This window comes from Panthera leo, chromosome A2 (genome assembly GCF_018350215.1).
Source record: "Panthera leo isolate Ple1 chromosome A2, P.leo_Ple1_pat1.1, whole genome shotgun sequence".
In the NCBI taxonomy this organism is placed as follows: Eukaryota; Metazoa; Chordata; class Mammalia; order Carnivora; family Felidae; genus Panthera; species Panthera leo.
Genome location: NC_056680.1, coordinates 8351497 through 8367743, shown reverse-complemented (window position 1 = coordinate 8367743; position 16247 = coordinate 8351497). Strand labels below are relative to the sequence as shown.

The window sequence follows — 16247 nt, the reverse complement described above, 5'->3', positions numbered from 1 at the left end:
CCCTGTTCATGCTCTGTCTCGGTCTCAAAAATAAATAAATGTTAAAAAAAAAAAATTAAAAAAAAAATAAAAATAAAAATAAAAAAATAAAAACTAACCAACTAACATGAAAGAGTCAGGACAGGCACCCAGCTCTCCAAAGTGCGCTCCCCTCTTGTTTCTTGGCAGAACCCTCAACTTGGTGAAGCTTTTTTTCTTCTCGTCAATGGTTAGCTGGGTGATCAGGTCTCAGCCAGGCGGGACCTACTGTGCACTCAGCCTCCCAGCGTGGCTGGTGGTGGTCACGGCGACTCACCAGAGCGTGTGCCATGTGGTTGGGGGAGACACCGGGCAAGACAGCCTCGCTGTGTGTGCGGATGACCGTAGACGTGATGTCATCACTATCCGCTGCAATGCCCCTTGGGCAAGGTGGGGTTCGTACCGTGTGAGGGGGGTTGGCATGAGACCCCAAGAGACAGAGCCAGGTGAAGAGCAGCCTATCCGCGGCTCCGGTTAGGTCAGAGGGGTAGGGGCGGGCAGGGGAGGGAACACACTTACGACAGCCTTGCTCGTCCGAGCCATTCTCGCAGTCCACCTGGCCGTCACACCTCCAGGACTCAGGGATGCAGCGGTTGACACGGCCCCCACAGCTGAAGTCCCCCGGCTTGCAGGTGACAGACACTGTGGGAGAAACGGGATCGAGCCTTCACTCTAAAGGAAGCCCGGTTTGGGGCGCCTGGGTGGCGCAGTCGGTTAAGCGTCCGACTTCAGCCAGGTCACGATCTCGCGGTCCGTGAGTTCGAGCCCCGCGTCGGGCTCTGGGCTGATGGCTCGGAGCCTGGAGCCTGTTTCCGATTCTGTGTCTCCCTCTCTCTCTGCCCCTCCCCCGTTCATGCTCTGTCTCTCTCTGTCCCAAAAATAAATAAAAAACGTTGAAAAAAAAAAAAATTTTAAAGGAAGCCCGGTCTGCCTCACCAGCCCCCGCTTTGCAGAGGAAAAACAGTTTTCAAAAGGAGGGTGCCACGCCCACCTTTCTGGGTCAAAATGAAGGGTATCTGACGGAGCTTGTTAAAAAAATCAGACGTGGGGCGCCTGGGTGGCTCAGTCGGTTGAGCATCCGACTTCGGCTCAGGTCACAATCTCGCGGTCCGTGAGTTCGAGCCCCGCGTCGGGCTCTGTGCTGACAGCTCAGAGCCTGGAGCTTGTTTCAGATTCTGTGTCTCCCTCTCTCTCTGACCCTCCCCCGTTCATGCTCTGTCTCTCTCTGTCTCAAAAATAAATAAACGTTAAAAAAAAAAAAATTTAAAAAAAAAAAAAATAAATAAATAAAATAAAAAAAAAAAATAAAAAAATCAGACGTGAAGTGATGGAAAGGTTTGGAAGGAGACAGAGGTGGTGGTTGTACAGCATTGTGACTGTATCAATACAACTGAACTAGTCACTTTAAAATGGTTAATTTTATCTTATGTAAATTTCACTTTTTTTTTTTTTTTAAGTTGTTAAAGTTAAGTTCCAGAAATAACTCTTCTCCCAAGTCCCAATTCATGGTTGAACACATCAATCTGCGGACTGATTTCCACCTCATCTGTCACCCACTGTCATCAAAAAGGGCAGGAAGCGTGTTACTCGCAAAGGGGACTCACTGCAGGTCTCCTGGGACTCATCTGAGGCATCCAGGCACTCGGCACTCCCGTCACAAACCCACTTGTAGGAGATGCACTTTCCATCTTGGCACTGGAACTCGTTTCTCCCACATTTGTCCCCCACTGAGAGAGAAGGGAAGAGAAAACACCATTCAGTGCCAGAACCAGAAACTGACGACGTCACCTGTGCGTGTCTATTTCCTGCCAGCTGAGGAATGAATCCGATCCTTCCCAGGAAACAGAACACACACAACAAATTTCATAAACCAAAAGTATAGTGGAAGCTGCAAAGAATAGATCTAGAAGAGCGGCCTGCCAACAATGTGTAAAACTTGACATAATGGTATGGGTCCATTAAGGTAGGGGAAAAAATCCTTCCCTGCACACGAATAAAGCATATTACAAACCTGTGCTGGAAACAGTAATGAAGAAAATTGACACTATTAAATCATCAAGCTGAAGGAAAAATGAGGGGCCTTCTCTAGTAGGTAGGGAGGAAATAAAAAGAGACAAAATTCTGAGAAATCATTAAAGTTTATTTATTTTTGGGGGTGGGGGGAGCAGACAGAGAATCCCAAGCAGGCTCCGCACTGTCAGCACAGAGCCCGATACCAGGCTTCATTCATGAACCAGGAGATCATGACCTGAGCCAACCAGCTGAGCCACCCAGGTGCCCCTAGAATGTCTTTTAATCTACTTCAATATAGATAGAGGTGTGATAACTACCAGTTTCCTTGGTCTATTTGTAACTTTAAATCTTCACATTCCTTTGAGAGTAAGGATCCAAATTGATGTCACTAAGAGGTTTTCAAACTATCAAGACTCAATCTCAGCTCAGGTCTTTGTCTTTTTTCTTTTCTTTCTTTTTCTTTCTTTCTCTGTCTCTATTTTGAGAGAGAGAGAGCACTTGTGCGCCCACACACAAGCAGGGGAGGGACAGAGAGAGAGAGAGAGAGAGAGAGAGAGAGAGGGAGGGAGGGAGAGAGAGAAAGAATCTCAAGCAGGCTCCGAGCTGTTAGCTCAGAGCCCACAGTGGGACTCAAACACAAACTGTGAGATCATGACTTGGGCCAAAACCAAGAGTCAGATGCTTAACCAGTGGAGCCACCCAAGGGTCCCTCAGCTCAGGTCTTGCTCTCAGGGTTGTGAGTTTGAAGCCCTGAGTCAGGCTCCCATGCTAGGGGTGAAGCCTACTTAAAAAATAATAATAATTGGGGTGCCTGGCTGGCTTAGTCGGCTGAGCATCTGACTCCTGATTTCGGCTCGGGTTATGATCCCAGGTTTGTGGGACAGGGCTACACAGTGAGTGTGGAGCCTGCTTGGGATTTTTTTCTCTCTCTCCCATTGCCCCTCAATCCCCCTCTCAAGCTAGCTAGCCAGCTAGTTAGCTAGCTAGCTACATACATACATACATACATACATACATACATACATACATACATAGGGGCACCTGGGAGGCTCAGTCAGTTAAGCGTCCAACTTCAGCTCAGGTCATGATCTCGCAGTTTATAGCTTTGATCCCCTACTGACAGCTCAGAGCCTGGAGCCTGCTCTGGATTCTGTGCTTCCCTCTCTTTCTGCCCCTCCCCAACTCACACTTTGTCTCTTTAAATAAACATTTAAAAATGTTTTAAATAAATAAATCTTATTCATGATGGTTTCCTACTTAGATTTAAAATCTCAAGTCATGTTGTACAGTTTTTTGGTTGTTTAAAGATTTTTAACTAATCTCTACACCCAACATGGGGCTTGAACCCACAACCCCGAGATCAAGAGTTGCGTGCTCCACGGACTGAGCCAGCCAGGCACCCCAAGGCTGGGTTAATCATTAACAGTTGGGCACATGAAACCACAATTCAAATAGTGTTCTTGATAACTTATTTGTATTTATTTTGCCTGACTTTCCATCATATCTGATTGGAACATCTGTTTTATCTTTTTTTTTTTTTAGTGCTTATTTACTTTTGAGAGAGAGAGAGAGAGAGAGAGAGAGAGGAGAGAGTGTAAGGGGGGGAGGGTGCAGAGAAAGAGGGAGACACAGAATCCAAGGCAGGATCCAGGCTCTGAGCTGTCAGCACAGAGCCCAATGTGGGGCTTGAACTCATAACCCTGAGATCAAGACCTGAGCTGAGATGAAGAGTCAGACACTCAACTGACTGAACAACCCAGGTACCCCTGTAAGATTTCATTTTTAAGCCATTTCTACACCCAACATGGTGGGGCTGGAACCCACAATCCCAAGACCGCACAGGCTCCATCGACTGAACCAGCCCAGTGCCCCTAGAAGAGAAAAAAAGAGAGAGAACATGTGCAAGTGGGAGAGGGACAGAGAGAGAGGGAAACAGAGGATCTGAAGCAGGCTGTATGCTGACAGCAGAGAGTCTGACGAAGGGATCAATCTCATGAACTGTGATATCATGAACCGAGCTGAAGTTGGACACTTAACATACTGAGCCACCAGGTGCCCGTATTTTGTTAACTGGGGGGGAGAAAAACAAGGTTCAGAATAGTTCGTAATAGTTCAGTATGGTCCTTTTTTTTTTTTTTTTTTTGAGAAACAGAATCTTATCTGTGCTTCTGCATAGGGAATAGTGGCCAATTCACTTCAGCGTCATTTTTCTTCAAGGAATGCTTTATTTTTGAGATTTTTTAAGAGGTAAGAAAAAATAATTAAGTGAAATAATTGCAATGCCAGTTGCTGCACACGCCTGACTTTCGTGCTAGTTACGCTAATTCTCTAACCTTCCCAAGTGCCTTTTGTTATCTTTGGTCATTCCAATGGGAGTAGATAAGCCCAGAGACCTCCAGGCCCCCTCTAGGTTTGAACCCAATCTTGAACCTGGCCTGAGGGCTCTGGGGGCTAGGGACTTTGGGACCCAGTTTTAAAAAACCACCTTCCGGGGCACCTGGCTGGCTCAGTCAGTTAAGCATCCAACTCTCGATTTTGGCTCAGGTCATGATCTCACGGCTCGTGGGTTCGAGCCCTGCGTCGGGCTCCATGCTGACAGTGTGGAGCCTGCTTGGGATTCTTTCTCTCCCTCTCCCCCACTCATACTCACTCACTCTCTCTTTCTCTCCCTGCCCCCTCAAAATAAATAAATTTAAAAACAAATAAATAAATAAAATTTGGGGGGCACCTGGGAGGCTCAGTCAGTTAAGAGTCTGACTTTGGCTCAGAATATGATCTCACGGTTCATGGGTTCGAGCCCCACGTCAGATTCTGTGCTGACAGCTCAGAGCCTGGAGCCTGCTTTGTATTCTGTGTCTCCCTCTCTCTCTGCCCCTTCCCTGTTCCCGCTCTCTCTCAAAAATTTAGAAACAAATTTTTTAATAATAAATAAATAAGTAAAAAAGCCAACAAACTCTGGGTCTTCAAAGTTCAAGTCCAGTGCTTCTGCCAGAGGTTAGGAAACCAGTCAGATGACACTAGGAGAAAATTGAGGGCGGGGTTGAAAGGAGAATAGAGGGGATACCAATAGAGAAATCTAAGAAGCTCTTAGAAAAAAAAAAAAAAAATCAAAGAACCTGGTAACTGAATTACAAGAAGGCCACGCTTGAGGTGGCCATGCTGCAGAGCCCCCAGGTGTCATGGAGAACGAGTAGAAGACAGAAAGTAAGAGAGAAGAGAATGCCTTGAGCTTTGGGATCTGCTGTGGTTACACATCCTGAGAATCGAATTGTCCAAAGAGTGACCTGAACAGGAGGAGTCTCTCAGACCTGCCTCTACAGTACGCCCCACACTGCACTGACTCATAGCTGAATCGTAGTTGTACCCACAACGGGATATGACTCACTGCTCGCTGCTGGCACACAGGGTGGGTAAAAGAGTGATTGGAATTCCAGGACTCAGAAAAAATTAAAAAGGAAGTTCAGGCCAGGGGCACTCGCAGTGAGGATGGTGGAGGAGAAGCTTCTGTCATCCCCTCCTCCCCTAGGGGCTCACAACTTCCATTACCACTAATCCACGGCTCTGGCCTGCCAACCTTTGCACAAAGCTCTATTTTACCACCAGAACGTGCTACAGGAAAGACTGGAAATAGTAGTAATAGCATTGCTGGTGGGGACGGGGATCAGGAACAGGGAGCACCGAGGGACACCCCATCAGATGGGTGTCCCCACAGCAGAAAACACCATCCTGGCAAAGGGTCAGAACCAGTCCAATTTAAATGTTGATTTTTTCTTTTCTTTTCTTTTTTTTTTGAGAGAGAGAGAGCAAGAGAGAGCAAGGGAGGAGGGGCAGAGAGACAGGGAGACCCAGAATCCAAAGCAGGCTCCAGGTCCCGAGCTGCCAGCACAAAAGCCCGACACGGGGCTCAAACCCACGGACCGCGAGCTCTTGACCCGAGCTGAAGTCAGCCGCTTAACCGACTAAGCCACACAGGCGCTCCAGAACCAGTCCAATTTAAAGCACCATCACCCAAAGAAACCACAGGGTTTTCTTGCTTCCTCCCTGTTGCCCAATCAAGGCTTGGTTTTCCTGGTCAGTTTCATCTAATTTCAGTAAAAGCAACCTGGAGCACCCCACCCCTGAACTCCTCTCTGCTAGGGTTGCACAAGAACCACACCCACCGTACCCCTGCCGGCCCCCGGCCCCCACGCTCAAATCTCTAAATAGCCTTTAAATCTCTCCTGTCACGAGTGACAAGCCAGGAACAAGGTTATCGAAACAGAAAAGGAGAATACACATTTCTGCTTTTTCACCAGCACACAAATGAGGTGGTAAAATGCTTTCGATGTTTTCTTTCCCATGCTACTGAAGATAGCTGTTGTTGAGGGCCATCAAAACTACAGACAGAACCATTTCCGTGGAAAAAAAAATGGCCAGAGCTAACGGACTCAGCTGAAAATGAATAAGAAATCAATTTACCAAGGGCTCTTTTCCAAACTAGGTGATCTCAAGGCATTTTCCTCAGGGGTGATCTCGATGGAAGATTTTGCAGTCAGCTCCTTCAGGGTGGGGTAGCCTGTTTCTGTGGTTGTTCACTGCTGCTAAGTTCCACAGTGTCTTAGCAACAAATGTCACTTGCTTGACAGCCGGGTAAAGTGTGGACTCTATTAATGTACTTAACACGGGATGTGAGGGCCATCAAAGCACTGAGCAACAAAGCTATCTAGAATTGGATCTTACCGGGGAAGGAACCCTACAGATAAGAGCAGAAATATCCTGGAAAGACACAATGAGCCAGGTAGTTCCCCTTGAAGCTTTGCAGTCTCAAAAAAATCTCCCTTTTTGCCGGTGTTGTCCAAGAAGAAAAGTATGACCAGCAATGACCACTGAATCCCCCCGGGGGCATGTTGCCAAGGCAGAGACAACTCTTCGCAGGATGCTCTATTTTTTCTGAATTGGTGTGTGCCCTGGGCATACTTGATACTCCGCAGATAACGGATTTTGACCCGGCTAAGTGAACGCATGCAGCTCGGATTCCAAGGACTTCCATTTTCAAGGAAACGGGACAAGAAATTTTATCCCCTGCCACCTCCCCAAAATGCTTTAAAGACCGCTAAGGAGCAAGCTGGCGCAAAACAGGGCTGCCACAAATATACATCATCAGGTTAACACCAGAGCAGAGGAACTGCTGGCTCCCAGGAGTCTGGGGAACCCCTCGGGTCTCAGAGCCTCCTGGCGAACACAGATTACATCAGATCCTCAGCCACTCGGTGAGAGAGAAAACTAAAGTCAGCAACCCATCTTGCTCAAGACATCACTGCCATCATTTCCTCCTAGGGATGAAGCCCATCAGCGTTTGAAACACAGGCCAAACCAAGTGCCTCTTGACCAGCCACACTCCCTCCTCTTCACACAACTGGGTGGCAGAATTATCTCAATCCTCAGCTGTATGGCATCAACTCCCTTCCTCGACTCTCAGCCAAAACTGATGCGTCACGGGCAGGAATTCCAAGAGTTCAAAGCGCCCCACGCAAAGCCACCGCCCCATCCGTGGAAAAGTTTCCGGCAATCCCGATACTAGGCAGCCCCGATTCTTTTAGGGGCTGCTCCGGTTCTAAGTAGGAAAAAGATCACTTATCTAATATCCAGGGCGAGGTCAGATGCCTCCGGCAGTTCATTTAAAGCCACCGGGTAACTCAGGAGCAGGCACCAACCAGTCTCTTCACTAAATCTCAACCCCCCTGAAACCCCCGAAGAGGAAAAAAGTCGTCGAACCCCCCCTTCAGAGCTTCGAAACAAACAGGGCCACCCTGAGGGATCCATCCGATGTCGGCGCCTCCCGATCCCCGCCCGGGTGGAAGGTCTCCGCTTCCGACCGAAGAGGGGCGGGCATTTCTGAGGCAACGGTTCAACCAGGGAAGGAGGTAGGCCCTGAGGGGTGGCCTGGGGACACGGATGTGAACTCGGGCAGGGGCAGCGACGGCGGCCACGGGGACGAAATGGGCTCGGGCCAGATCTCGAAGGAAACCTTGGGCTGCGCGAAGGCGGCCCAGGAGCGCGGTAGGCACCTTGCCCACGCTCACGGAGGCGACTCCGGGGGCCCGGGACGCGTCGCCTTTGTGACAGGAGCGCTGGACGGACGCGAGGGAACTCCTTCGGCCGCCTCACGCAACCAGGTGCTTCGCGCGTCCCAAGCCGCACCTCGAGCCCCGCCCAGCCCTCGTCCCAGCCCCGCCCCGCCCCGCCGCATCCGCCGACTCCCATTGGCCGAGGGGAGTGGCTCGAGGCTCGCCTGTTCCAATCGCGCCCAATGGGAGCTTGGGGACTGGCCCTCGAAGCCGGAGGCGGGGCTGGAGGCGGTGGCCACCGGCAGAAGCGCGCGTGTAGCGCCCGCGAGGCATCGCAGCGTCCGGCTCCGCGGTCCGGAGCCTCCCTAGCGCAATAGGAAGCTGCCTGGGGCGCCTGGGTACTTGTCCGCGGGCGGGCGCAAACGGGCGCCCGCAGGGACCCCAGGGCTTCTGCTAGTCCTCTCCCTACAACAGCTCGGGGGGAGGGGGGGGGGGGTCCCTGCCTCCCTAGGGCTGGAGAGCCCCGTGTCCCGGTCTGAGGGAAGATAAGGGGGGTCCCCCCTTCTGGCGGAGACTTGTGGGGAAAACCTCACCCCGCTTCTCCTGACTCCCCCACATCCCCAAACCCTCGCAACCCTCAGCGCTCCCTCCAGCCGTTTGGGAAGGACTTCGTGCCATTTTCCCACAAGTCGTAAAGGATGGGGGCATTTTTCGCATCCTTCCCGCAAATTACCAAGGGGCTCCCCAAGTTCTGGGGGGTCATCGCACCGCACGCGGGCGCCTGGAGCCAGCCTTACCTGCCGTCCCCACCGCTGCGAGGAACAGGGCGGCGGCCCAGTTCAGCCCCCAGCCCGCGGCCCTCATGCTCCCAAGCCTCCGCCCGTAAAACACCGGCCCGAGTCTGGGTCCGCAAAGTCCGCACAGGAAACCCGGGTTTGGCGCGGCCCGGCGGCGACTGCCTGCGGGGCCCCAGTCATTTGCAGCATTTCAATGTGAGTTTCCTCGCAGGGGGAGGAGTTTGCAGTGGGGTGATTTTCGAATATCTTCACCTCACTGCGGGAGGAGGAGTTTCGAGAGGAGGAGTTTCGAACGGCCGATGTTACAAGGGCTGTTAACCCGTGAAGCCCTGAGTCGGATTCCAGTCTTTTCCAAACCTCGCTCCCGAATCGTCTAATAGGCTAATGACCATCGCCCCCTGTGCCTCCAAAGGGAAAACGGGACGTATCGGAAACTTTACCGTCGCCTTTCCCTACTTGCCTTTGCCTTTCTAGGAATCGTATAGAGATGTTAACGGAGTTTTCTTCAAAATACTCATCAGTGAGGAATTTAAATAAAATCTTCACAAAAGTACAGCCCCCAACTGATCCAGTGAATCCAGCGTTTGGATCAATATGAGCAAAAACATCTCTAAAATCATTGATCCAGTCGGGGTCTGGACATAAATATTGATTTATTCTTTTAGGAGAAGGACTCGAACAACCAGGCTGCTTCCTCTCCCCGAAGCAAAATCAAAACAAAACAGCTTGCAGAGTTGAACCTGATTGCCTTAATCACAGAGGGCTGATGGAGAGCTGCTTTTAAGAATCGAGTCTCTTTTGGGTGAGATGCCAGCAGCCCCTTGCCAAAAAGGCACATGTGAGAATCTTGCCTGAACCCCATTAAGGGTCTGGCAGTCTTGGAAGGGTCCTCCAGGAATGAGCAGAATTCTCTGGGGTTTTACACATTGATCCTGGGAGGGTGAACTAACCTCTCAGCAGGCTTATGGGGAAACCCAAGAGAGGAGGCAGAAAGGGAACGATTGAAACCTCAGAAGGAAACGCGCGATTAATCCAGAGTAAGAAAGAGCAGTCTGGAGCTCCAGCTTGGGAATCAGACCCTGGGTGAATAAATTAGCTTTTCCAACGAGGAAAGGAGAGGAAATCATGCTTGCTTCCCTTACATGGCAGGTTCCATGGGGGGGCGGGGGGGGGGGGAGTGTCAATTGAGATAATTAACAATCACCTGGGAAAATTTGTAAGGATGGGCAGGTTCTGGGAGTTTTTGGCACATTTATGAATGTCATCATCAAATTCCGTTCCTAAGACCACATGCTACTTTTTTTTTTTTTTTGTCAAATAAATAAAACTAAGTTTTCTTTCCCTTCAAAACAGTTACAACACCTAACAAGCCCAGTTTCTGGTTTTGAGCCCAGCTTTCTCTTATTCACCTGGTGGTTGGAGGCCCTTTCTCCCCATCAGGGCTGAAAAAATTTACCAGGAAGGAGCTCTCTCCTGGGAAGGGACTTGGCTTAATGTTTTCAAAGCTAATTCTACATAGATGTAAGGGCAGGCGTGGAAAAGGGCCATAAAAGCTCTGTAAAGAACATTTCGGGGGTGCCTAGGCCTGGACAAGGTCTCTCTTTGACCTTCCCCGTGGAAATCGCAAGGCCACTCTGTCCCTGCCACACACATGGCCATGGTCATATATTGCCTTAAGAATGGAGTCATGCTGTTTAATTTCTCTGCTTCCACTTACAGGAGCCTCCATTCAGGACTAGCTCATAGGGTTGTTTTGACAATTAAGTAAATTAGTAATACATAGATGTATAAAGTGATTGATTAGAACCACGCTTGGCACAAAATAAGCACCATATATGGATTTGCTTTTTTTTCTGTTACAACTACATCATTTTTCCTTCTTCTCTTGTTCCCTTCCTTTCCCTTCAGGCCACGGTAATCAAAATAGTGTGGTATTGGGGCGCCTGGGTGGCTCAAGCTGGTTAAAAGTCTGACTCCTGATCCCGGCTCAGGTCACCATCTCACGGTTCATGAGTTTGAGCCCCGCATCAGGCTCCGAGCTGACAGTGCGGAGCCTGTTTGGTATTCTCTCTCCCTTTGTCTTTGCCCCTCCCCTGCTCGTACTATCTCAAAATAAAGAAAGAAACTTAAGACAAAAAACAACAACAAAACCGGTGTGGTGTTGGCATAAAGACGGACATAGACCAATGGACTAGGATACAGAGCCCAAAATAAACCACGCAGGTCCGGTCAAATGATTTTTCGTAAGGGTGCCAAGACCATTCAATAAGGTAAGGGCAGTGTTTTGAACAAATGGTGTTGGGAAAACTGGATAGCCATGTGCACAGTGATAAAGTTGGACACTTCTTACTTTCACCACATACAAAAATGAACTCAGACTGGAGCAAAGGTGTAAAAGGAAGAGCTAAAGCTATGAAACTCTTAGAAGAAAAAATAGAAGTAAACTTTCATGCCAGTAGACTTGGCAATGATCTCTTGCACGCGACACCAAAAGCACGGGCAGTAAAAGAAAAATCTTTAGAAAAGATCTCAGAAAAATCAAAAACTACCGCGCATCGGAGGACACGCACAAGAGAATGAAAAGACAACCTATGGAAGGGGAGCAAATATTTTGCACATCCTGCATCTGATAAGGGTTTAGCATCCAAAATACGTAAAGACCCCCTACAACTCAACAACGAAACGACCCGATTAACAATCGAACAAAAGGGAGCACCTGGGTGGCTCAGTCAGTGAGGCATCCCACTTTGGCTCAGGTCCTGATGTCACGGTTCATGAGTTCGAGCCCCGTGTCAGGCTCTCTGCTATCAGCGCAGAGCCTGCTTCAGATCCTGTGTCCCCCCCTCCCCCCACCACCCCTCCCCTGCTTGCCCTCTCCTTCTCAAAAATGAATAAACCTTTTTAAAAAAATGTCAAAATCCAAAACCAGAAAAGCACAAGCATTGGTGAGGATGTGGAGAAATTGGAACCGTGGTGTGTCACTGGTGGTGAGGCACGGAAGAGAGTTTGGCAATTCCTTACGAAAGTAAACACACTCTTACTATGATCCAGAAATCACTCTTTGCTATGTACCCAAATGACATGAGAACTTCAGTCGGTGGGGCGTCTGGGTGGCTCAGTTGGTTAAGGGGCCAACTTCAGCTCAGGTTATGATCTCGGGGTTCACGAGTTCGAGCCCCGTGTTGGGCTCTGTGTGACAGCTCGGAGCCCAGGGCCTGCTTTGGATTCTGTCTCTCTCTCTCTCTCTCTCTCTGCCCTTCCCCGCTCAAGCTCTCTCTCTGTCTCAATAATAAATAAACGTTAAAAAATTTTTTTTAAAAACCCTGCATGCGGATGTTTATAGCAGCTTTATTCATAACAGCCCAAACCTGGGAGCAACCAAGATATCCTTCAGCAGGTAAATGAATAAATAAACCATGACACATCCAGCCAATGGAATATCCATACTAAGAAGAAATGAGCTTTCAAGCCATGAAAAGACCTGCAGGAACCATAAATGCGTATTAACAAGCTATTCCACACTTGCAACTGTGTGTGTCACATTCTGGAAAGGGCAGATCTATGGGCATGGTAAAGCGATGAGTGGTTGCCAGGGATCTGGGGGCGGGGGGGTTGGGGGGTGCAAGGTGAATGGGCGGAGGCCAGAGGTTTTTTTAGGGCCGTGGAATGATTCCGTGTTCTACCGTAACGGTGGCTACATGTCATACCTTTGTCCAGATTCAGAGATCGTACAACATGGAAAATGAACCGTAATGTCAACTATGGACGCTGGGTGACAATGACGTGTCAGCGCGGGTTCCTCCATTGTAACGAATGCACCACTCTGGTGGGGATGTTGATGGTGGGGAGGCCGTGACTGTAGGGGGGCAGAGGTATGTGGGAAATCTCTGTACGTTCCGCTCAATTGTTCTTTGAACCTCAAACTGCCCAACTGTGCATGGCAGGAGAGGCACTGAGGTGGGGACAGGGAGAGGTGGGCTGAAGGGCGGGGCACACGTGTGGAACCCTGGAAGGCTGAAAGAAGATGAGGATGGACACCCGAGAGGCCTTGGCATGCCCTTCAAATGAAGGAAACTATTTCCAGGGCAGTGAGAAGCATTTGAGGCCACGGAGCTGAGAGATGCATGCTTAACGTGGTAATTTGGGCAGATGATTCATTAATTCGGTCATGGGACAGGGTGGGAGAGAGGCCTGGGCAAGAGGTGAGGTGGGGGCAGGGAGAGCGGGAATGAGTGGGGATTATGCCTCTTAGGTTATATTTTATACTTAACTCACACCAGTTCGTCATCCACACGAATCCTGAAATGCAAGGTTTGGTCATTCAGAGTCCGCACCTTGTCACGTTTCATGAAATACACCCATGTGAAATGCATTGCTTACAGCCTGCCCGCACATGGGGAGTTTTCTGAATTTTGAAATATCTGGAAGACGCTGGAAAAGCTTCAGAGGTATGGGAAATCTGGCCGGGCCAAATTCTAGGACCTTGGACAAATCACTTTCTGGGTCTCTGTTTCCTTGTCTTTATTCCTCATTCAACAAAAATTTCCTGAGTGTCTACTGTGTCCCAGGAACGTTCTATGGTGCTGAGGACCCCAGGGAGACAAGACTTCACCCCTCCTGGAGCTGAAGTTCCAGGGCAGGAGATAGCATGAAACAAATCAGTGAGATGGTTTGGGATAACCAGATTCAAAACACGAGAGGATAATATGAAACAAGAGTGGCTAGTGTGGGAGGTGTCTATTTTTATGACTCTTTTTTTTTTAATTATTTGAGAAAGAGACAGAGAGCAAGCAGGGGAGGGGCAGAGAGAGAGGGAGACACAGAATCCGAAACAGGCTCCAGGCTCTGAGCTGTCAGCACAGAGCCCGATGCGGGGCTCGAACCCACAGACCGCGAGATCATGACCTGAGCTGGTCAGCTGCCTAACCAACTGAGCCACCCAGGCGCCCCTATGACTTTTTTGCATGGAGATAAAATATACATCCAATGTGGTCCACAAACCTTATGTGTACAGCTCCATAGATTTTTTTTTTTAGAGTTGTACATGGCTTTAGTTTTTTTTTAAGTTCATTTATTTAAAAAAAATTTTTTTTAACATTTATTTATTTTTGAGAGACAGAGAGAGGCAGAGTATGAGCAGGGGAGGGGCAGAGAGAGGGGGAGACATAGAATCCGAAGCAGGCTCCAGGCTCCGAACTGTCGGCACGGAGCCCAATGCGGGGCTTGAACCCACAAACCGTGCGATCATGACCTGAGCCAAAGTCGGACGCTTGACCGACTGAGTCACCCAGGAGCCCCTCATTTTATTTTTTGGAGAGAGAGAACACCGAGGGGGGCTAGAGAGAGAATCCTTGCTGTTGGAGCGGAGCCTGATGCGGGACTCGAACTCACAAACTGTGAGATCATGGCCTGAGCCGAACCGGGAGTCGAGCCCTCAACTGACTGAGTCACCCAGGTGCCTTCCCCCACCCCTTCAGAGACTTATTTCATAGGTACTCATCTGTGTAACCACCACCTAGAGCAAGATAGATAATATTAGCAGTGTCCCTCACACCAATGGGCTGAGCTTAGATGGGAAAAGGAAAGAGGCTTCTCTGAGGATGGGGGCTTTTAAGCGAAGGCCTGAATAACAAAAAGGACCTGGCCAAAGGAAGGGCGATGTGGGCAGAGGGATTAGCAGGTAGAAGGTACTTGAGGTAGGACTGAGGTTAGAACATTCCAGAAGGGAGGCCAGTGTGGCTGGGTTAGAGTGAGTGAGAAGAGGTGATGGGGACAGGTTGTGCAAGGCCTTGTGGGCAGTGGGGAGGACGCTGGCATTTACCCCAAAAGTCGGAGCCACGGAGGGTTCTGAGCAGAGGAGGGGCAGGACTTGGGTGCTCCCAGGCGCCTGTTGGCTGCTGTGGGGGGGACAGAGCGGGAACTAGGAGACTCAAGCGCAGTGATGAGCAATGATCAGGCTGGACCACGGTCCGGCCACGGAGGGGATGACCGTCAGATTCGGTTTACATTTAGTCTGAGACGCCACCGGGGTCCCAACGTCCTTGGGAGGCACATACCCCTAGGTCCCGATCTGAGGAGGCAGGTGGGAAAGTGTCTTTCACCGTGTCCTGTGATGCTCGACGTCTTACCAGGATGCGTCATATCGATGTAGCACCACTTAGGCGATTCAGGAAAAGGTGAAACAGAGCAGTCACGGAAAGACAAATACTGTACAGTTCCATCTAGAGGAGGTCCCTGGAGGGGCCAGATTTATAGAGATAGAAAGAAAATGGTGGTTACCAGGAGGCAGTGTTTAATGAGGACAGCATTTCAGTTTGGGAATGTTTTGAAGGTGGATACGGTCATGATTATATAACACCAGCCACCAAACCGTGCACTTAAGATGGTTAAGATGGGGGGGGAGAGGGCGCTGGGTGGCTCAGTCAGTGTGCGACCCTTGATTTCAGATCATGACGGCACGGTTTCGTGAGTTCGAGCCCCGCGTAGGCTCTGCGCTGGCATCACAGAGCCTGCTTCAGATTCTCCCTCTTTCTCTGCCTCTCCCCTGCTCACGGTCTCTCTCTCTCTCTCTCTCTCTCAAAATAAATAAATAACCTTTAAAAAAATGGTTCAGGTGGGGAGTTTTATGTTATGTGTATTTTGCCGTGATGAAAAATTAGAAAGGAGAAGAAAAACTAAAATAAAAATAGAAAGGAAAGAGGAAAGGAAAGGAGGGAGGAAAATAAATAAATGAGAAAAAAAAAACAACCCACATTATGAAAATCTCCTCTAAGCCACGGATGAGACCTTGGCTCCTACAGCTTCTTGCGTCAGCCAGGGTGAGCCTTGGCCTCGGGGTCTAAGTCAAGGGCAACTCGGCCTCCCAGCCCTGTCTTTCAGGCCGCCCCTACCCTGGCTGCCAGGAACCCATGGGAATCCAGGGAGAAAAAGCCCCCGGGAGAAGCCCTCCAGGGGCCCCACAGACCTGTGCCTGCCCTTCCCATTCTGCATGTTACAACAGTCAGAGGCCTGACGGCCTGGAATTGGAGCTCTGTGCTCCTTGGCTGAACTGACTGCAACTCATGGTCTTGCGTCACAGAGGTGGGGGAGAGGTGAGGGGGTACATCACACCTGTTTGCAGGGAAAATGGATACTTCTAGCTGCCTGCAACTACAGTGCCTTTTCTTTCCCTTCTTCTTTTTTGTTAATGTTTATTTTTGAGAGGGGGGAGGGGCAGAGAGAGCGGAAGACAGAGGACTCCAAGCAGGCCCTGACAGCAGAGAGCCCGTTGCGGGGGCTCGAACCCACAAATGGTGAGATCATGACCGGAGCCGAAGTCGGAGGCTTAACCGACTGAGCCAGCCAGGCGCCCCTCATTTTTTTTTAACTTCTA

General features: G+C 49.7%; 1 protein-coding gene and 1 long non-coding RNA gene across 9 annotated transcripts in view; one reads left to right on the top strand and one right to left on the bottom strand.

Annotated features, from left to right (window-relative positions):
• The window catches only part of LDLR (low density lipoprotein receptor), a 39509-nt gene extending 23591 nt beyond the window's left edge, over window positions 1-15918 (bottom strand). Inside the window, exons 1-4 of one of the 8 annotated variants that reach the window (XM_042928459.1) lie at window positions 15840-15918; window positions 14932-15109; window positions 1623-1745; window positions 538-660 (exon numbers count right to left, since the gene is read on the bottom strand). In XM_042928459.1, coding sequence (XP_042784393.1) covers window positions 538-660; window positions 1623-1745; window positions 14932-15016 — 331 coding nt within the window. In that variant the 5' untranslated portion in view covers window positions 15017-15109; window positions 15840-15918. Of the gene's footprint in view, window positions 1-537; window positions 661-1622; window positions 1746-4985; window positions 5006-6489; window positions 8358-8875; window positions 9081-14931; window positions 15110-15627; window positions 15805-15839 lie in introns of those variants that run through there. The other 7 variants (XM_042928463.1, XM_042928460.1, XM_042928461.1 and 4 more) reach the window with 7 other exon arrangements.
• Window positions 8300-9505, top strand: LOC122213979. Its single transcript, XR_006199715.1, has 2 exons — window positions 8300-8476; window positions 9087-9505. It is a non-coding gene; the product is annotated as an uncharacterized LOC122213979 (long non-coding RNA).
• Window positions 15919-16247: the final 329 nt, after the last annotated feature.